This window comes from Oncorhynchus clarkii, chromosome 5, assembly GCF_045791955.1.
Source record: "Oncorhynchus clarkii lewisi isolate Uvic-CL-2024 chromosome 5, UVic_Ocla_1.0, whole genome shotgun sequence".
Lineage (NCBI taxonomy): Eukaryota > Metazoa > Chordata > Actinopteri > Salmoniformes > Salmonidae > Oncorhynchus > Oncorhynchus clarkii.
The window spans coordinates 30476941-30499776 of record NC_092151.1 but is presented as its reverse complement, the minus strand read 5'-3'; the positions used below and the strand labels follow the sequence as shown (position 1 = coordinate 30499776).

At 41.8% G+C, this 22836-nt stretch overlaps 1 protein-coding gene across 1 annotated transcript in view; it reads left to right on the top strand.

Moving 5' to 3' along the window:
- LOC139408645 (astrotactin-2-like) overlaps positions 1-22836 on the top strand; it is a 447901-nt gene that overhangs the window by 297770 nt on the left and 127295 nt on the right. The window contains exons 14-15 of the mRNA XM_071152798.1: positions 19454-19578; positions 20688-20792. Coding sequence (XP_071008899.1) covers positions 19454-19578; positions 20688-20792 — 230 coding nt within the window. The remainder of the gene's footprint in view (positions 1-19453; positions 19579-20687; positions 20793-22836) is intronic.

Here is a 22836-nt window from a genome sequence, read left to right as displayed (position 1 = left end):
ACCCACCAGTCACTCAACCTCAGCTCAGACAAAAACATTTTCTCATTAAATTAAAATAAATGTCTCTTTGTAGTAATACATGAGCAAGATTTAGGTAGTTTAACATCTCTTATGCAGACCATTTAAGAGCACATAGGGAGGGCGATAAATTCCCACTAGTGTCAAATGGGCACCATTACCAAGTCCCACATTTAGGACTAGATATTGAAATTGCTTAGGGACAGAGGTGGTAATGGATACAGACACATTTAAGTTGCTCTATGGCGACACCCCATTCTCTGCCAACTCTATCAGATCTAAAAACATTATTACCAGTCAGAGACATATCAGAGTCCAGTATAGACTTCTTTAACCAAGATGCAGTTATAACCAGAATGTCTGCTTTGGTTTGAGAAGCCAGTTATATAACAAGCCACGGCCATATACCTAATAAACTGTACGGTGAGTGTATATATTGTCATCACTTCTCTATCTACTAAAACTACTACTACTGCTACTACTACTGTTACTAATAATACCACTACTACTGTTACTACTACTACTACTAGCTCATAATGCCACTGTTAGCTTATTGATAATAATGAAGTTATAAAGGTCATGTTGAACCAAAACCCAAGCACCCAGTAGTCCCAGCAGCGGTGTATGGAGGTGCCTGAGGGAAGCCTGGCAGACATTCTCATCCGTTCCCCCTCACAGCATCAGCAGGCCTCCTTTGTCACCAGGATGTTCTTAAGTGGAGATAGAACCAGAATTGACTTTGACAGATTCATTTTCATCCGGTGAGAATGGGTGTACCAGCGAGCCACTGGGGGATGACGGGGCAAGTTATCTCCTTTAAGATGGCCGCCGGTGAGGACTGGTATCGGTCATGCTTTGCTCTGTAGATGCCATTTGAATACAACAGACTGATCTGTTGGGTGTGACAGAGTACAACCAGTGTGTTTCATTTGGATGAAAACATGTTGTACTGCCTGAAGGGTGACGTTAATTTAGGGTGCAGTGTTGCTTCGCTGTCTATCTAGACAATGTCATAATTCAGAAAAAGAACACCATATACCCAATTTGTTGTGAATCAATTTAAGCTGTTATCAAATGGTATATTAACTTAAGTTTCAATGTCATTTTTTGAGACTGTTTGAACTGCAGATGAAGAATTGTTGTTTTCGGTTGGCAAAAAGAGAAGTTAATATTTCACTTGACATTTGCCTTTAGTGTATTAATTGTCGTGGATTTAAGGATTGAAAGACAGACACCAAAGAAAATGATCCATTTATTTCCCAAAGACTGTTTGAATTACTGTATGTCATCTCTTCAAAGTTGCTTTAATCCTCATCAAGGCTGTTCGTTCTTTTGTTTCTCGAATAATACAGTCTCAACGTTGTTCTTTGTTTTTCTGTGCCTTGAAGGATCCACTCCAGTTATAGACATATTTATAATTTCTCTCTAGAATGATGGTAATGCACATTCTAGCTATGTCCTCCAAATTCCCCCTATAGTATATTTGATGTGTAGATTCCAACCCCACCACTATCCCACCCCTATACCATGTCCCCCGCCTCACTCCCCTGCATCAATAGCTCAGAGTGAAATGTGGGAGATAGAAGGGAATTGTATTATTTATCCCTGGGTGATCACAAATAGTGTTTTATATTATATATTGCTTCTGAGTTATGATGGTGTTTGGCAAACATTGATATTTAAATTGGTCTCGCTTTACCACACTCCTGTGTGCATGCATTTGCAATTGGATTTGGATTTGTAAATCGACTTCATGCAATTATTACTGTAATACAATTGTTTGTAAGCATATGCCCCGGAAATCAGTGTATATGTATTGGCAATGTTATAACTCTTTTATAAAATGACTTTAATATACAACAATTATCTGACCTGCAAATAAACAGTGATCTGAGCATATCTTAGCTGTCAGATATAATCTCATTCACTACTGTGAACATATGAGTTTGAGCTAGCAGTAGCTGATGTGCCCTAATGGAGCAGGATTTTAACAATGTGCCTGGTGCCCTGCTCTGCAGAAAACTTCCTCCTGTAGCTTACCAATGGTCTTAGGGGAGCTCGCTTATACCTGTTTGTTTACACCTATCGACTTCCTTCAGACATGGAAACACAGCTAGGGGATGAGACTAGGGGCTAGGGGACTAAGGTTATGACCAAGGTTATGTAGGGTTCCTCCCAACAGATGCTGCTTTGGGGAAGTATGCTTCGTGAGGCAGAGAGTTCACTTTTCTCCTCCTCACTCTTACTAGGTACAGAATGGTGTAGTATTACTGTCAAACATCCACTCACATACGTATGTAATCCATATACAGTAATATTACATTCCTTTTTTTTCTTTTCAGATCACAATATGTGAATACATGGTGCTTCCTTATTGAAGTCTGCATATTTGAATAAAGCAAAAGACCATCTGTGAAGATTGACACAACTTCAAATTGTCATCCAAGCTCTGTACCGCAATGGTAAAATCTCCTTGTGTGGTATCTGTAGCTTCACTTTTCTTCTGCTTTTAAGGTTTCCCTGTCTGTGTTTGAGTCCATCCTGTCCTAAACCATCCTGATACCTACTATCCAGTTATCCTATCCTGTCTCATCGACACACGTGACCGGGGTGGGTCTCGCAATGCAAGAGGGTGGGGGGGTGATGACTGCCATCCATCAGGCCTGGCGACAGCGTTCGGCCTTGTCACCGCCAACCCCCACTCCTTTTACCGCCGCCACTCTGGGGACACGTGAGATGAGAAAGAGACTGAGCTCATCTATAATAGCTGACACTCAATCACCCAGCATTCACACAGCGGGTGGGGAGACAAATACACACACACACACACCAATACACACGTATGTATGAGCTCACACTAAGAGACACACACAGGAGGAGAGGACAGCAGAGGAGAGCTCACAGTAAATGTTTGGAGCTATTGCTGCCACCTGAGTCAGTACAGAGACACACCGAAAGAGAGAGAGATAGAAAAAGGATAGAGACCCACTCTCCAAATTACATGCTGAGACTACCAGACAATGAGTGTCTACGTTTTAGAGGCTGGGAATGTACTCCCGGGCACAAAAACCACGCCTCCCATGTTCCCAGCTAATTTCCTGCATTTATCTCCTTAGTGTACAGTCTCATCCTTTTGTCAACACCCTTTACCCACAGCTCTCATACACTCTTTCCAACGCAATGAGACGCCCTGAGACTAGTATGCTGACTATTCAGGTGGAGGGTTAAACTTGAGCATAGAGGGTATACAGCTCCACAGCTGCCCAAGGCTCCATTCACTGTGTTGTCCCTCTTTCTGACTACTGCTCCACATACCTGCTGCAGTGGCTCAGGCTCCTACTAGGATAATTATCCCTTCTGTTGGGTTCTTTTCTGTGTTTGTATTTCTCTCCTTTCTTGTCTCTGTTGTCCCAATGCATATGTCCTGGTTGTCTCAGAGCACACAATAAACCCATTGATTCTGGTTTCTCGCTATGAGAGAGAACTATTGCAGAATGCAAACACTGGTAACAACAAAGTACAAAAGTTAAGATTCTTCCCTCAAGCCTTCACATTGCAACCTCACTATCACGCTGTCTGTCCATGCCAGCACATTTTAACAGTATCCTCCTACACTATTAAAGCATTCAGGACTTGGGCTTTCCTTTTCCTCTGTTGGCTTCATTCTCCTCCTAATCTTGGGAAAGCAGGGGGAATGTCCTGAATGGGACCTCAGACAGTTTATTTACTGAAAGCCCCATGATTAGTCCTCTAGCGCAGCACACTGCAGTGCTGTGAGGATGCAGGTTTGGAGCTTTGGGAGATAGCAGCAGTAGTTGCAGCAGCTAAGACAGCCTCACTGGCCACAATAATAAATCACACTCCAAGGTTGACCTAACAGACCTAATGTCAGCTAATGTCAAACTAACTTAGCTGACTGAGAGAGAGGGAAAGTGGGAGAGAGTGAGGGAGTGAGATGGAAAAAAAACATTGTTTTTATAAATGGAAAAGTGGCTAGGCTGTTACTCTGCACCCACTCCAGGACCCAATGGCAATATAAGATTATTGGGAATTATACCCTTAGTGTTCTCATAGGGTACAATTTACCATAGGCCAGGCCCTGTCATTTTTATGTTAATGAAAATTGGGTACTACTCAATTCCCTGATAATTCTGTTATAAAATTAACCTCAGACTTCCAGTGGTGTGAGAATGTATGTGAGTTTATTTAAGCATCAGAGTACAGTTTGTTGCAAGACAATTTAGCATGTTTTGTTCCAAACCAAGTGGCCGGGCTGCAGTTGGACTGAAACCCACACTTTGTGCTGTGGCTTAAAAGCCAATAGCAGGTACCAGTCAAACCAGTCATTCAGCAATGGGTCTACAGTAGATTGAACACCAATAATGAGACCACCATTTGACTAACTGTTATCATCGGTCCTATTTTGCCAGATTCTAAAAGCGTGTGTTCCCTAAATTATGGATTCATGTTTCCCAGTAAGGAGGTGTAGGCTGTAGAGAATGAAGTGAGATTTATGGGTTTATAGGCTGTTATCAGCTCTCAGGGCCTGAGTCCAATTTTTAACACACTGCAAAACCCAACCATGTCTTTTGAATGGATTGAACAGCCTGCTCATTTCCAACTTACATCCCTTTCAATTATGTCCCCTAAAATTGACAGGCCACTTTATTTTACCTCTTGTTTTCCCCTATTCTGGTGACAGATTTGTGTTCAATCCCTTACACCCGGATATTATGCCTGTCTCTCACCATGACTGGTTTATGTTTTTGTTTATCAGGGCGCTCCTGCTCTACATTCATATCCACTCATATGGAAAGAGAGAATGACTTTATTTACAGTAATTAGCCCATTTGGTCAGAAGCACAGGCCTGTGCACTAGTCTGATAAAACACCAGAGCCTGCAGGAACCACTAAATCATTATGATTCTGGAGACAGAAGGAGAATGTGGTGTATAAATTAACTGTCGTGCCTGTTAAGCGCTATGCTAGCCGTCCAAAACAGCCTTAACCCTTTCAGGGTACTAGCTGCTGAGGGTTGTGGGTAACTCTCAGGGCTACGGCTAGCCTCAGAATGGTGCCTTAGTTTATTGATTCATCTACTGCAGTCAAAGTTATGAGAGGGTTTTCAATTGACTGGTTTCATGTAACCTAGAGTCGTAACTGACCTCTCACTCTAAAGAGAATAAATTAAGTTTATCAAGTTAAATTAGTTAAACAACCTGCTTCAGATTCACACATCAATGAATGTTTGATGCTAGTAGACTAATTATAGTTTATTAGGTGCAATTTCCATACGCTCTGCCATTGGGTATAATGATATACATAATCCCACGTTAATTAGAACCTTCACACTGAGAGGTAGTATATTATGTGGCATATACACGTTGAATCACATGTCACTTTGCTCAATCTGTAATGAAACAAGCACCCCAACCAGCTCTTAGTGTCACGTCCTGACCTTAGTTCCTTTTTTATGTCTCTATTTTAGTTTGGTCCGGGTGTGAGTTGGGGTGGGCATTCTATGTATTGTTCTATGTTTTGTATTTCGGTGTTTGGCCTGGTATGGTTCCCTGTCAATCGTTGTCTCTGATTGAGAACCATACTTAGGCAGCCTGTTTTCCCACTATGGGTTGTGGGTAGTTGTTTTCTGTTTTGTGTTGCTGTACCTTACAGGACTGTTTAGTTTTCGTTTCACTCTCTTTGTTATTTTGTTTAGTGTTTCTGTTCTTAATAAATAACATGAACACTTACCACGCTGCGCATTGGTCCGATCCTTCATACTCCTCGTCAGAAGAGGAGGAAAATCGTTACACTTAGCTGTCTTGGCCCATTACTAGTTATTAAACGCATGGCAGTTAGTGTGTGACTTGGGAGTTGTGCAGGGACTTACAAAGACTGTATGTATTAAGATGCATAATATAATATAAATATATAATATAATATAATATAAAAAAAAAGAAATCTCTTGATCTTATACCCAGCACTCATTGGCTGCCTGATTCACCAGATGAGATTAGCCTATTTTTCTGAGCCATTCAACTCAAATGCTTCCATACAATACATCAATTAGAAGTACTTTATTGAAACGCCTACAGACCCCTACCACGTATATCCTGAGTGTATCACAACCAGCCATGATTGGGAGTTCCATAGGGCGGCGCACAACTGGCCCAGCGTCGTCCGGGTTAGGGTTTGGCTGGGGTAGGCCGTCATTGTAAATAAGAATTTGTTCTTAACTGACTTGCCTTAACTGACTTGCAAATGTGGTTTTCTGAAAAGCTACACAGCATATCCTTCTCTATTCCTCTTGTCTCCATTGAACCTACAATAAGGACAAGCAGCACTCTAAGATCTGAATTAGTAGTGACCTCTATTGAACAAAATAAGTACTTCTTCTTTCACTTAGATTGTTTTCCACTGCAATGCTGCTCTCCCTTGTTAAATCGCCTGTCTATTTAGAAGCTGTAATTAACTACAGCATTTAGGCTACAACGAGAGCATGCTGGTATTAGCTAGGTTACTACTCATTTCATTTCCCTTTCTCTCCCCTCTTCCTCTATTTCTCAGAGAGAATGAATGCTCCGAGGCGCTCCTCATTGCTTTCAATGTATTGAAGAGGCAGTGTTTCGGGCCGGAGGACCTTAACTATCAGTCATGGTTCTCTGGCCCCCCCTCATGGCTAATTTTACACGTGTGTGTGTGTGTGTGTGTGTGTGTGTGTGTGTGTGTGTGTGTGTGTGTGTGTGTGTGTGTGTGTGTGTGAGAGAGAGAGAGACCTACACAGTCCGCACCTCAATCAGAGAGTGAATGGGTGGAATAGGAGAGTATACTGAAGGCCCACGTGAACTGAAGCTAATGTTGGCTGTAGAGTGCATCCGTTTTCCAGGGGGTGTGACAGAGAAAGAGAGGAGAGGGTAGAACTTGGACGTATCCATAATGACGGCTGAAGAGCTTATTAGCGTTTCTCACCCACAATATCATGTTTTGTCATTCGACGTTGGTTGCTTTTCTTTACATGAGCTGATTTGTTGTGTCCGTTTTATCTGTGAAGACAGTCTCAGTGGATCTTTAGTTTGATGGTTGCTCATCAAGATTCATTGTCATTTTCAGTGTCATTTTGATCGCCTGTTCCTCAAAGACTACTGTTGTCATTCCCATCATAGAAAAAGTAACCTCATCATAGGCTTCTCTACACCAACAACTCACACTTGATCAATGGCACCAACTCGTGAGTTTAATCAATGATAGACTCAGCATTGACAAGTTTCACTGATACACTTAGATTAAATCATTCTACACGGGCGTGGGAGTTAAATGGATTTTAATGAGAGTCTTACGCAAGGTAAACAGCCCAGACTTCGGTATTCCTGCCGCATTCACCTAATAACGCTTTAATTCTTAATTTGTTTTCCTCTTTTATGAAGGTTATAAAGTGTAGAGTGGGCTGAGGCTCAGCATGGAATCACTCTGGGGTGGCATTGCAGCTTCATCATTGTTATGGCATGGCTGCTGGCCCTGTCTCATTACCCAATCACTCAAACAACAAGATATTAAAGCTATTAAGCATATTACACAGCATTTAGATCCATCTCTCCATCACAAGACTCATAAATCTCATATGGTAAAGATTGTGGCTGTGGATTGGTGGATTGTTCTCAAGGGCAAATTTGGGAAAGTGGGAAAGTTCTGGAAGCAGTAGGATGGAAAAAAAGGATGGACTTTGGAGCTAGTTCTTTCTGAATGCTCATTGCTCTCAATATTAGCGGAGCAGCCATGGGACCCATTATATGATCATTTCTGAGCGTGTGAGAGAAGACTGTCAGTACTATCATACAGTAATAGCATAATATATCTTTGAGCAGAAACTGTTCTTGTACTGAGAAGTGATATTTCAAAAACCAATAACACTGTCTTGTAGGCCTACCTTATATCATTATCATCAAATGTAAATGGATTGCCAGAGCATATTTTTTCCCAATTTTTATTAAGTTACAAAATACAAGACTTAAAAAATAAGTCTAAAATTGATTAAATAAAAAATAAAATCCTCATCAATCTACACATAATACTCCATAATGACAAAGCAAAACATAAAAAAATATATATATAAAGAAATACCTTATTTACAAGTTTTCAGACCTTAAGCTATAAATTGAGCTCAGGTGCATCCTGTTTCCATTGATCATCTTTGAGATGTTTCTACAACTTGCTTGGAGTCCACCTGTGGTAAATTCAATTGAATGGACATGATTTGGAAAGGCACACACCTGCTTATATAAGGCCAAGCCATGAAGGAATTGTCCGTAGAGCTCAGAGAAAGGATTGTGTCGAGGCACATCTGGGGAAGGATACCAAAACATTTCTACAGCATTGAAGGTCCCCAAGAACACAGTGGCCTCCTTTATTCTTAAATGGAAGAAGTTTGGAACCACCAAGACTCTTTCTAGAGTTGGCCGCCCCCGGCCAAACTGACCAATTTGGGGAGAAGGGCCTTGGTCAGAAAGGTGACCAAGAACCCCGATGGTCACTCTGAAAGAGATCCAGAGTTATTCTGTGGAGATGGGAAAACTTTGAGAAGGACAATCATCTCTGCAGCACTCCACCAATCAGGCCTTTATGGTAGAGTGGCAAGACGGAAGCCACTCCTCAGTAAAAGGCACATGACAGCTTGCTTGGAGTTTTCCAAAAGGCACCTAAAGGAAACACGATTCTCTGGTCTGATGAAACCAAGATTGAAATCTTTAGCCTGAATGCCAAGTGTCATATGGGAATGTTTTTCAGCGGCAGGTACTGGAAGACTAGTCAGGATCGAGGGAAAGATGAACGGTGCAAAGTACAGAGAGATCCTTGATGAAAATCTGCTCCAAAGCACTCAGGACCTCAGACTGGGGCGAAGGTTCACCTTCCAACAGGACAACAACCTTAAGCACACAGCCAAGACAATGCAGGAGTGGCTTTGGGACAAGTCTCTGAATGTCCATGAGTGGCCCAGCCAGAGCCAGGACATGAACCCGATCGAACATCTCTGGAGAGACCTGAAAATAGCTGTGCAGCGACGCTCCCTATCTAACCTGACAGAGATTGAGAGGATCTGCAGAAAACTCTCCAAATACAGGTGTACCAAGCTTGCAGTGTCATACCCAAGAAGACTCGAGGCAGTAATCGCTGCAAAAGGTGCTTCAACAAAGTACTGAGTAAAGGGTCTGAATACTTATGTAAATGTGATATTTATTTTTGCCAATTTTATGTTATAAATTGGAATAAAATTCTCAGTCTGTTTTTGCTTTGTCATTATGGGGTATTGTATGTAGAATGATGAGGGGAAAAAAACGATTTAATAATTTTTGGAATAAGGCTGCAACGTAACAAAATGTGGAAAAAGTCAAATACTTTCTGAATGCACTGTATGTTTATCAGATCTGACTTATTATTAAAAAAAGAAATAGATACGGCAAGTCAATAGATTATTTTATTTTTTCTTTATTTTCCATAATGTCTGTTAGAATTTATTTTAGCACCAAAATGTCTGGCCAACAATCTGGCAACCCAGCGCTTATGTTATCTTCCTCACTAAAGCTTGTCTGGCTGGCTTGTGTTATCTGGATGCCCATTTGGGTGCCCTGCCTGGATTGTGGGTGCCCTGCCACATCTTCCCCCCTGTGCTCGTTCAGTCTGTGGCAGCTCCTAACAAGCCCTCTCTGCACTGCCTTTTGTGCTGCTCTTCCTCTATGAGGGATAATAATTACCCCATTCAGGCCCACATCAAAACACCATTGCAATCCAGGCTTTTTAAAGGCTCTGCACTGCAAAATATGTCACATTTCTGTGTGTGGGACTATGGTTTCAGTAGGCTGTGTGTTTGGAATGGGTTTATCTTGTCTGATTAACACATACTCTACAAACTGCAGCTGCTAGCAACTAGTCTCGGCCATAAGCAACTGACTTTTGGCAAATCAATGCTGGGTTTTACAGAGAATCTGTATTTCAGTGGAATGTTTTTTATTTGTCCATTCTTCCCCATCTTAATGCAATATACTGCATTTTTGTTAGTCTGACATTTTTTCTTATAGTTTTTTCTTACACCTTACAACAGGGACTAGCCTAGACCAATTATGGTCTTTCCAATAGGACCATACCTTTAAAGGTTGAAACACCTTGAGAGAAGGCATCTGTTTTCAAGACACAGAGGTGGAGTTTGTGTCTTCTGTCTGCAAGGCAAAAACATGGTTGGTACAGGAAATATCTGTTGGAAAAATCTGCTTGTCTGCGGTAGTACGGGCTGCCAAGTGGTTCTGCCCACCGCCATTCGCTACTGTCTCACGGAGTCTTAGATTTGCAACACCAATCAGAGAAAGTGTCATAAAGAAGTGTGTTACATCATATCTGGCCATTTGTGTGTGTGTGTGTGTGTGTGTGTGTGTGTGTGTGTGTGTGTGTGTGTGTGTGTGTGTGTGTGTGTGTGTGTGTGTGTGTGTGTGTGTGTGTGTGTGTGAGACCCCCAAAGCGAGTATATAATCACGGTTGAAGTTAGACTCAACCTGTGATTATATATTCGCAATCTGATCCGAACAGTGACAGTCCCCTCTCTCTTCACAGTGAAAACACACAGACTAAATAGGCTTTCTGCTGAGTTACTTTGAGGGGTTTGGATCAAAGCATCCCCCCTACTGAGAGAACCAGGGAACACCCACATTGTGATTAAGTGCTTTATTTAAACAAGAATGACTTAAGAACAGCACAACGTGGGTCTGGTCTCTGGTGCTTGCTTAAAGTATGTAACATAGCTCCCCTGTCAGTTCTTTGAACTTCAATCGGCATTGAAACAGTCCATATCATGTTATTTATGGTCCTTATTGATCTCATGGTCCAATTCGCTAAGTTGGAAAATGAACACTGCATTATAGCTATCTGATTTGATCTGCAGCAGGTCTGGGATCAGGTAGTATTAGAAATGTTTTTTTGTGTTAGAAATAGGTAGTATACTTTGAGTGTTTGCTTGAGCCTGCTTGAAGTGCCAGATGGGAGGGGTTAGCATTTTGGGGAGTATTCCATCGGTTCCATTGTGCCAGGCATGTTCAGCCAAACACAGCTAAAGTATTTCAAATATTAAAAATACTATTTTAACCTGAGTTGGATCTGCATTTGGCTGCTATGAAGTACAAGGTATTCAGAAAGTATTCAGATCCCTTGACATTTTCCACATTTTATTACATTATGGCCTTATTCTAAAATGGATTAAATTGTTTTTTCCCCTCATCAATCTACACACAATACCCCATAATGACCATGCAAAAACAGGTTTTTAGATATTTTTGCACATTTATTAAACATTTAAAACTGAAATATAACATTTACATAAGTATTCAGACCCTTTACTCAGAACTTTGTTGAAGCACCTTTGGCAGCATTTACAGCCTCGAGTCTTCTTGGGTATGACTCAACAAGCTTGGCACAGATCCTATCAAGCTCTGTCAGATTGGATGGGGAGCGTCGCTGCACAGCTATTTTCTGGCCTTTCTAGAGATATTTGATCAGGTTCAAGTCCAGGCTATGGCTGGGCCACTCAAGGACATTCAGGAACTTGTCCCAAAGCCACTCCTGCATTGTCTTCACTGTGTACTTAGGGTTGTTGTCCTGTTGGTAGGTGAACCTTTGCCCCAGTCTGAGGTCCTATGCGCACTGGAGCAGGTTTTCATCAAGGATCTCTCTGTACTTGCTCTGTTTATATTTCCTTCGATCGTGACTAGTCTCCCAGTCCTTACCGCTGAAAAATATCCCCACAGCATGATGCTGCCACCACCATGCTTCACTGTAGGGATGGTGCCAGGTTTCATCCAGAAGTGAGGCTTGGCATTCAGGCCAAAGAGTGCAATCTTGGTTTCATCAGACCAGAGAATCTGTTTTTTTTTGCCTTTCGGCAAACTCCAAGCGGGCTGTCATACCTTTTCCTGAGGAATGGCTTCCGTCTTGCCACTCTACCATAAAGGCCTAATTGGTAGAGTGCTGCAGGGATAGTTGTTCTCCACAGAGAAACTCTGGAGCTCTGTCAGAGTGACCATTGGGTTCTTGGTCACTTCCCTGACCAAGGCCTTTCTCCCCCGATTTCTCAGTTTCCCCAGGTAGCCAGCTCTAGGAAGAGTCTTCCATTTAATAAAGATGGAGGCCACTGTGTTCTTGGGGACATTCAATGCTTTGGGTACCCTTCCCCAGAGCTGTGCCTCAACACAATCCTGTCGTGTAACTCTGTGGACAATTCTTTCGACCTCATGACTTGGTTTTTGCTCTGAAATGCACTGTCAACTGTTGGATATTATATATTATATACATTTCCAAATCATGTCCAAACAATTGGATTTAACACCATTTTTTTTTACATTGTAGAATAATCGTGAAGACATCAAAACTATGAAATAACACACGTGGAATCATGTAGTAACCAAAAAAGTGTTCAACAAATCAAAATATATTTCAAATGTAAGATTCTTCAAATAGCCACCATTTGCCTTTGACAGCTTTGCGACACTCTTCCATATGTATTATTTCATATTCTACAATGTCGAAAATAGTACAAATAAAGAAACACCCTTGAATGAGTAGGTGTTTTCAAACTTTTGACTGGTAGTGTATGTTTTATTTAATCAATATAAGAATGAGGCTGTAACGTAACATAATGTAGAAAACGGGAAGGTGTCGGAATACTTTCCGAATGCAAGCTAAGTATGCATGTTGTCGACTTCACTGAGGCCATAAAAGCTTAACTTCACCCCGCACCACCTCAAGTGGTCTTCATTGACTTCTCATGCAGGTCGGTTGACTTCTCATGCAGGGGAGGTTCTTCATGAGGCTCAAGAGAGGGAAGTCTGGAGGATTTAACCAAACAGCACATGACTCATAGGAGATATGTGTGGTCGGAAAATATCATTTAACTTGTACATAATCTAGTTAAACATTGCATTTCTACAGTAATACATATTATTTAAATATTCAAGCATTGCGCCCCGTATTGAGTCTCATATTATTCATAAGCCTGCCTATTTAAATGAGGGTGTCAGTGTTAGGAGTCGCTCCGAACATATCTACACGAATAACACAAATACAAGCAGCCAGCTACAGAGGAGCAATTCCCGGAGGCTGAAGTGAACAGGAGAGAGAGACAGTTTCCAGAGTCAGTGTGTGGGTAATATCAATTTTTTATTATGGTAATGCACCGCCAAATTATGTATGACAGCGATGGTGGTGTACTGTAGCCTAAGGAGCAAAGCAACAAATTGTGGTGTTGAGTTTCGGCTGCTAGGTACGTGGGTGTGTGACAGGACTCAGGGCTCTCTCAGAAAGGGGATGGATAAATTAGTACACACGGTTTGGGAGTGTTTATCCCTCAGTTTACGCTGTTGTTGAAGTTCACTGCAAGGTTGAGGCTGGCTGAAAGATATGCAATTCATTCTCCATATAAAAAGCACATCAAAATAATCCCAGCATTTTCATTTGTTTTCAGAACACATAGCAATATAGTATTGTGTGTCACTATGCTAGGAGTCAGACTGCCAGGCGATATTGTATTGTGATTCATTTAATATGCATGGCTCCTCCACTGTGGTTCTTAGATTTCCCCGTACAGAAAAGCCCTTGGAAGACATCTGGTTAAAAGGACTAGATGAGAGAATATAATAACCTGTGATATCTCTGATGATTTCTATTGGGGCCTGAGTGCTGCTCTGATCCCCTTACCAGAACACATGTGGTTTAATAAAGATTCACAACCGGCCTCACTTGTTCACACAACCATTTGTTCAACAGCTACAGCTGCCGGCAGCCATAGTGATCATTGCCCTCGTTCTGCTTTGAATAGTTGCCAGTGTGTGGTGAAGAGACGGAGCTCCTTCAGCACATAACATTGTCAGCCTGTAAGCATTTTATTCACTGTAAAGAAAGTGATTATGGAAAAATAAAGAATTGAAGGGCCTCCCCAGGCTGTGTTGTGGCGGCACACAATTGGCACAGCGTTGTCCGGATTAGGGGAGGGTTTGGCATGCTGAATTCGGTCGCAAGTTGTACAGTGTTTCCTCCAACACATTGGTGCGGCTGGCTTCCGGGTTAAGTGAGCAGTGTGTCAAGAATCAATGCGGCTTGGCAGGGTCGAGGACATATGGCTCTCGACCTTCGGCTCTCCCGAGTCCATATGGGAGTTGCATTGATGGGACAAGACTGTAACTACCAATAGGGGAGAAAAAGGGGCAAAAAGTACAATATGAAATAATAAGGAATTTAAGAGTCAATTAATGGAATAGGAATTTGACCTCAGAAGGGTTGGCACAGCTGGGGATACAGGGCAATAAATTATATATGATGTAATAACTTTATAGTCATTAATGATTATAGAGTATGAAGGACAGTGTTCTCAATGTTATCTCAGGTTGCCCAATCGCATGTCATCAGGCAAATTGCTGAAACTTTTTAGGCAGGGCCAAACCTAACATAGCAGGCATAGTAAGAAGCAAGAGCGCAGCCCACACCTTAGATTGAAAATACTGTATCCCTGCCATTGGCGCTAGGGCATTATTATATACACAATACAGAGAAAGAGTAGCCTCTAGTGGCCGAGATTCACATTGCACCAGGTTGAATCCCCCCTCCTTCTCCTCATTAATTCTGTATTAAAGGAGTGTATAAAGAGGTGGTTTTGGACTCTATGATTATACACCCATGTGAGCACATCATCCTTCACCTTGGCCAATATCATTTATTAAGGGTCGATATTAGGATGCCGAAGCAACTCATTTGGCAATGGATCATTTCACCAATGCTTGGAGGGCATCTTAAGAGGGGAATTACTGTAGTGTAATGGAGCTGTAAGATATAACTTACACATACACACACACATTATATGCACTTAAAAATGCTGCACATGATATCAAGGACATTTTTGGTGGTCTTAAACCAGTAGAAGACTTAACTGGTTTAAGGTTCCATGATAGAACTTAAAAGCCACACATGTTTGTCAGAGTACATACACTGAGTGTACAAAACTTGAGTTCCAGTCCCTTTTGCCCTCAGAACAGACTCAATTTGTCGGGACATGGACTCTACAAGGTGTCTAGCGTTCCACAGAGATGCTGGCCCATGTTGAATCCAAAGCTTCCCACAGTTGTGTCAAGTTAGCTGGATGTCCTTTGGGTGTTGGACCATTCTCGATACACACGGGAAACTGTTGAACGTGAAAAACCCAGCAGCGTTGCATTTCTTGACACACTCAAATCAGTGTGCTGGGCACCTACTACCTACCCCGTTCAAAGTCACTTAAATCTTTTGTCTTGCCCATTCACCCTCTGAATGGCACACATACACAATCCATGTCTCAATTTTCTCAAGGTTTAAAAATCCTTGTTTAACCTGTCTCCTCCCCTTCATCTACGCTGATTTAAGTGACAACAATAAGGGATCCTAGCTTTCACCTGGATACACTTGGTTAGTCTATCCCATGTTCCTAATGTCTTGTACACTCATTGTATATTTTAAATGCAGAGGAGGCTGGTGGGAAGAGCTATAGAAGGATGGACTCGTTGTAATGGCTGGAATGGAACGGTATTAAACATATGGAACCACATGTTGACGCCGTTCCATTAATTCCATTCCAGTCATTACAATGAGCCTGTCCTCCTACAGCTCCTCCCACCAGCCTCCTCTGTTTAAATGTGATGAAGTAGACAGGTATGTCTGCATCTCTAAATTAATACTACTATTCATCACCCTTTTCATAAATCCCATATTACTTTCTCTCTTGGGAGTGCCGTGTAGATACTGAGAGGGAGTGAGCCTGCTGAATGTATGTTTGCTCTAACATGAGCCCCTGTCCCTGACCGCTGTGTGTGTGAGTGGCAGCAAGGAAAGGCCAAGGAGAAATGCAGAGAAAGTGCGTGCCTTTCAGCCTGTGTTTAATTGGTATACATACATTGTTTTCTTATTAAATCCCCCTCTCTGGATATAAAATCAATATGGACACACACACACACACACACACACACACACACACACACACACACACACACACGCACAGAGAGAGTAGCTCTAGTGTGACTGGAGCTGGTATGGTTGCTCAGAGCCCAGAGGTGCCTGACTGCCTTTATTGCCAACGGGATGTGGGAGGAGAGGTAGAGAGAGGAGAAAGAAGAGACGAAGAAGAGAAAATGAACATCTCAGAGCCCAGACAGAGAGGGAGAGAGTCACCAGGGAGCAGGCTGAGACAGCAGAAAACAATTGCTGCACGCTATTCTCATCCGCTCCAAGAGCTTCTCTTCTGCGTTTAGCGAAGGGAACATGCAGGCTTTGGTGGGTGGTGGGAAATGGAATGTCTAGAACAAAACAGATTCAGATACTCTATGCTATTGAAGTCTGAGGAATTGTGTGTGTGTGTGTGTGTGTGTGTGTGTGTGTGTGTGTGTGAGCGTGCAGGAGAAAAAGGAAGCAATTCAGAGAGTAAAAAGAGTTACAGAAAAACAAGAGCGAGATAAATATAAAAAGTTGTTGAAATTTCCACATCAAAGCGTGGGCCTGCATATTTATAAACAATGCACCTAGAGATGTCGGATCTTAATTTGAGCCAGTTTGCTACAGCAGGAAAATAATCCTGCAGCAACAGGAAATGTGGATTAGAATTCATGTACATTTTTGTAGGGGTTGATACATTTTTCGTAAGGGAAATCAAGTCTGAAATTTCAAAGTGGAAAATACAAACTTCATAAGCTTTTTTAGACCACACTACAAGTTTTACATTTCCTGCATTGCCGTAAATTTATTCTGCAACAGTGTTGATCAATTTAAGATCCTACATCTTGTCTCATTGCTACAACAACTTGTGCTCAACTCAACATGGAAGCCCTTATCTAAATGGAGAGAGTTTATCCCATTTGGAGGCATGTACTGTAAGCAGCACAAGGATAAGGCTGGGAAGGACAGCTTAGTCTCAGCTCCCCTAATGAACACACAGGGGTACTGAATGAAACATACAGGACGTAAACACACCATGCTCACCACAGTGGAACACAAAGACTACACTGTAAGCCTTGCAGGTGGCCAGCTGTGTGTGGGGGTAGAAGAGGAGAGGGGTGGGGTTTGTGTGTGTGTGGTGGGGTGTACATTCAATAATACCTCATCATACCTCATTCAATCCCATTGTCTGCTTTTTATACTGGGATTAAAGCTTTTCTCATCTGGCTAATATTGCAATAAGTAATTGAAGCTCCTGCATTTAAGCTTGGAAACAGCTTTTCACCAACAATATTACTAAAACGACCTACTGTGCAGAGAGGAAAAGGAAGAGCCAGAGAAAAACTTGAAGTGTGTTTGGAAAGCTGGGTTAATTCTCCTCCTTAGTCCACCATTATGTTTTGTCCATGTTGGCGTCTCCTCCATCATGTTTAAAGATTTGACAAGAGCGAGCGAGACCCTAATCTCACTAAAGTGGTCATCGCTCCACTTTATCCACTTTCCTTGAGAGATAATGACACATCTTGAATCTACGAGTGCCACTGTGAATCTCATTCCCATTCTTACCCCAATGTGCCACTTCTCTAATGTATTCAGTACAAAACAGTAACACTTTTCTCCAATAACGAGCAGGAAAAATACTTCTTCCCTGCTGCTCTCCCGGCCAGAACACAAGTCCACTGCAAAGTAAATAAAGGAATTAATAAGGCGCCTAGGTGGGCGACAAGGACACAGTCTTGTTTGGGTGTGAAAAATCCATAAAGCTTCATATTGTAGGGGCCGTGCCTCTCCGGGTTCTCGCCCCGTGCCGCGCTCCCAGCTCTCTGATTTAATTTGGTAATCGATATGGTTTCGGTGAGCAGCCAGTAATCTTTTTACAGCACCTCCTGTCCTCTGCTTTCCACTCCTCTCTGCCCTTGAGTTTCCTCTGCAGTCCTGGGGTAAAAGGAGGCGGTGATTGCCTCTAACAGGCTCTGCGGTTGGGGGGAAAGCTCTCTTGAAAGTCAATGAGAAGGGGGGATGGAGAGGGGGGTAGACACAGTAGACAGTACTCCAGACAGAATAAATGAAAGTGAGAGTGAAACAGAGCGAGAGAGAGGGAAGAAATTAAAAAGTGAAGTAAAAGACAATCTCTGTGTTTCTCTGTGTGTCTGTTTCTATGTCTGCTCTCCTCCATGGCACCATAATATTCAGCACAATAGCACAACGTGGCCATGAGTATTGCATGAACTGCATCACAACACTCACTTGTGTTTTTCAGTCTGAAACTGGAAGGTCAGATTTAAAGAAGGGTCATTGCATTGGAGTAGTACAAATACAGATTTCTAGGTTTGTAGATTGTGGTATTGGACTTGCCTCTTCCTCCCTTTCCATCTAATTTCTCGACCTCTCCCTCCATCCCTCTCCCTAACTCCTTCCTTCCTTCCCTCTCTCTTATTCCTTTTCCAGCTGAGAGAGAAACAGAAATGAAGAGGCTTCTCTCCCTGCAGCTACCTGTCCTGTTCCCAGTCTGTCGCTCTCTCTCTCCTTCCTTCCTTTAGAGGGCAGCCAACCGGCACACTCTCTCACACTTCAAAGTCAGTCAATTCCCCCATACTACTGCAGCCAGGCACTGGTCTCTTTTGGAGCCTGCCCCCACTTATACCTCTACAGTATCACACTGCAATGGAACATCCTTGTATGCTGTTGAGAGACCTGATCCAACCAGCGAGTTGTAGTACCATGAGTTTTTCTAGAACTGACCAGGAAAACTCCACATTCCCAAACCATTGCATTTATCACTCTTGAATTGTATCTAGTAGCTTCAACTGTGAACATTCATTTTCTTTAAAGCCTCTGTAATCCTTCCTTCCCAGACATTGTGATGAGAGACAGGGCCGGCTCTAGGCATAAGCGGTTGCTTAGGGCCCCCGGCTGATATGGGGCCCCCGACCTACAGTCACTCAATTAGAATTGCATGAAATGTGTTATAAATTTGCTAAAATCTTATCTCCGCTCCATGGAAAAATGTGTAGAAAAGCAGCAAACTTGCTTTAAAATTGAAAAAAAAAAATCTGCATCCTGACGAAAGCAGGGCCATGAAAAAATGTTGCCTGCGGGATGGGGGTCCTTCCAACAAAATTACGTGTAAAGCCCCCAAAAGGCTAGAACCGGCCCTGATGAGAGAATATGAAGGTGTTGTTTGATCTGAGAATCGCTCTCCAGCTCTCCATGCAGTGTTAGTTGTCTTACACTGTGTCTATGACTATCAGGTTGCACCACCTGTCCCTCTCTGTTGGAGCGTCTGAAACACAGTGGAGAGAAGGGATGATGAATGATGAGATAAGCCACGCTATTGCACTAGGCACTCTGATGGAGGAGATGAAAACCCAACAGTGTCTCACAAGGCTGACTGTTTTTTGTGTTTTTCTTTCTTTTTTTGGTTTTCTGTCTCCCTTGCTCTCTCTTTCAGGGACAACAACTTCATCAAAGACTTCCCCCAGCTAGCAGATGGACTGATGGTTATCCCGTTACCTGTGGAGGAGCAGTGTAGAGGAGTGCTGTCTGAGCCACTGTCCAATGTACAGCTCCTCACAGGTGTGTGTTTGTGTGTGTGTGTGTGTGTGTGTGTGTGTGTGTGTGTGTGTGTGTGTGTACACGTGTTAGCCTGCCTCATCCATCTTTGTACACTCATACCAGTGTGTACAGAAAATATCCTGTACGTAACCTATATTTCATCATCAAATATCCATATTTTTTCTCAAATGTTCCTTCCAAAAAATGTAGGAGTATCTACTTCGTCCAGGATTTACAGTAATTTTCCAATTACAGGCTGAATTTCCTGTAAGCTCAATACTGAGAAATCTTGCAGCATTCTCTGCTCAGTAAATCCATAGGAGTGACATCAGAGTGCAGGGGCAGCTAGAATGACACTGTTCCCAGTGCACTGTATTGTGCTATTGTTCCTGACATCCCAAAGTCTCTTCAGTAGGCACACACTCACTTGCATACCTCTCCAGGCCCTCTAAAGGCTGACACCTGCACCTTCTTCACCCCGTGTTCCCTTCCCACATCCCCTGTGGGGGCCGAGACTACTCTGTCAGTTGGCTTGAAACCGCACCTCAGGACTACTCCCTAATCCGTCCATTAGCTGAATTGGCTGCAGCACTTCGCTCCCCGTTGGCCTGTGACTAGTTCCCAGGAGTGTCTGCTACTCCTCTCCAAACGCACACTGGGAATAAATAAGTGCTTTAGGTTTAAGGGAGGATTTAGTTGTTCTCTTCGCTCCTGTGTTCTAATGGCCCTGTGTTGTGCCAGACTCATATGAAAGTTTGATAATGCAATTACGGAGGCGAGATTGCTCTTCGCCTTAATGCTGGAAATTCAATTGGAGCTACTGCGGCCGTCTGCCATTGATTACACACGGGGTGGGAACTTTCGTACTAAGACAAATGGTGTTGTTGAAAACAACAGAATGTACACTGTACACGGACAGTTTGTGTGAGGGAGACAAAGCTAGCTAATGCACTTCAGGCAGTAACAAATGTGCTTCTATAACTCAAACTCCGACACAAATGATCCATAGCTTTCAATGCATGGTTAATGTAAAACTGAGTTATTTACTCAAATCTGATGAAAAAAATGTGGGCCTACTTATATTGTGGAAGTTATTCATAACTATGTTAATATGTCTATGTCCATTGCAGGTGATGCTAAGTTCAATGAGGCTATGGGCTACCCCATGGTTCAGCAGTGGAGAGTGAGGAGCAACCTGTACAAAGTCAAGCTCAGCGCCATCACCTTGTCTACAGGTACGAAGCAGACCAGGGTTCAAATACTATTTAAAATACCTTTCACATACATTTCGAAGTAAGTATTCAGATTTGTTTTATTTGGAAGGACAAGTGTTGGAATGTATTTGGAAATACAGTTGGAAAGTATTGGCATGTACTGTATTTGAAAATACTCAACTACAGACTCAAATATATGCCATTTACCAGACGCTTTTATCCAAAGCGACTTAGTCATGCATGCATACATCAAATACCCTCCCTTGCAAGTATTTCAAAATAATTCAAATAGTAGGCTATTTATAGGAAACTATTTGAAAATACTTTTAAATAGAAGTAGTTGATTTAGGCCACATTATTTGAAAATACTTAAGTACACAGAAAATAAGTATTTACAGTGCCTTCAGAAAGTATTCATACTTATTCCACATTTTGTTGTTACAGCCTAAATTTAAAAAATATCACCCACAATACCCCATAATGACAAAGTGAAAACATGTTTTTAGAAATGTTTGCAAATGTATTGAAATGAAATACAGAGCTTTAAGAATTTTACAATATAGGTGTGCAAAGCTCAGGGGTGTAAATACTTAAGTCTCTAAGAGCTTTGCACACCTGGATTGTAAAATTCTTCAAGCTCTGTCAAGTTGGTTGTTCATCATTGCTAAGACAGCCCTTTTCAAGTCTTGCCAAAGATTTTCAAGCTGATTTAAGTAAAAACAGTAACTACGCCACTCAGGAACATTCAATGTTGTCTTGGTAAGCAACTCCAGTGTATATTTGGACTTGTGTTTTAGGTTATTGTCCTGCTGAAAGGTGAATTTGTCTCCCAGTGTCTGTTGGAAAGCAGACTGACCCAGGTTTTCCTCTAGGGTTTTGCCTGTGCTTAGCTACATTCCGTTTCTTTTTATCCTGAAACACTCCCCAGTCCTTGCCCATGACAAGCGTACCCATAAGATGATTCAGTCATTACCATGCATGAAAATATGGAATGTGGTACTCAGTCATGTGTTGTTGGATTTGCCCCAAACATAACTCTTTGTATTTAGGACATAAAGTTAATTTCTTTGCCACATTTTTAGCAGTTTTACTTTAGTGCCTTATTGCAAACAGGATGCATGTTGTGGAATATTTCTTTTCTGTTTAGGCTTCCTTCTTTTCACTCTGTCATTTAGGTTAGTATTATGGAGTAACTACAATGTTGTTGATCGATCCTACATTTTCTCCTATCACAGCCAATAAACTCTAACGGTTTTGAACTCATTGTAAAATCTCTGAGCGGTTTCGTTCCTATCTGGCAAATCAGTTAGGAAAGAAGCCTGTATCTTTGTATTGATACACCATCCACAGTGTAATTAATAACTTCACCATGCTCAAAGGGATATTCAATGTCTGCTTTTTAAACGTTATACCCATCTACTGGACCAATAGTTGCCTTTTGTGGGTCATCGGAAAACCTCCCTTGTATTGGTGGTTGCATCTGTGTTTGCAATTCACTGTTCAACTGAGGGACCGTACAGATAATTGTGTGTGGGGTGCAGAGATGAGGTAGTCATTCAAAAATCTTGTTAAAACACTTGTGACTTGTTAAGCAAATGTTTCCTCCTGAAAAGTATTTAGGCTTGCCATAACAAAGGGGTTGAATAGATATTGACTCAAGACATTCCAGATTCTTATTTTTATTAATTTGTCAAAATGTTGAAAAACATAATTCCACTAACATTATGCGATATTGTGTTGGCCAGTGACACAAAATGTAAATGTAATACATTTTAAATTCAGGCTGCAATACAAGAAAATGTGGAGAAAAAAATCTAAGGGTGTGAATACTTTCTGAAAGCACCGTATATATATAAAAAAAAAATATATATATATATATATTTATTAATTTGAACCCAGGTCTGGTATGGAGTGTTAATTTATTGTCCTGTTTCCTGGTGAGCCTATTTAACTACTACTACACTATATCATATTGTACTGAAAACTCATACAGGATAGTACTGTATTTAGTGCATTTACAAAGCCCCTTTTTTTTGCTTCAGCTATAACTACAATTCCATTTGTT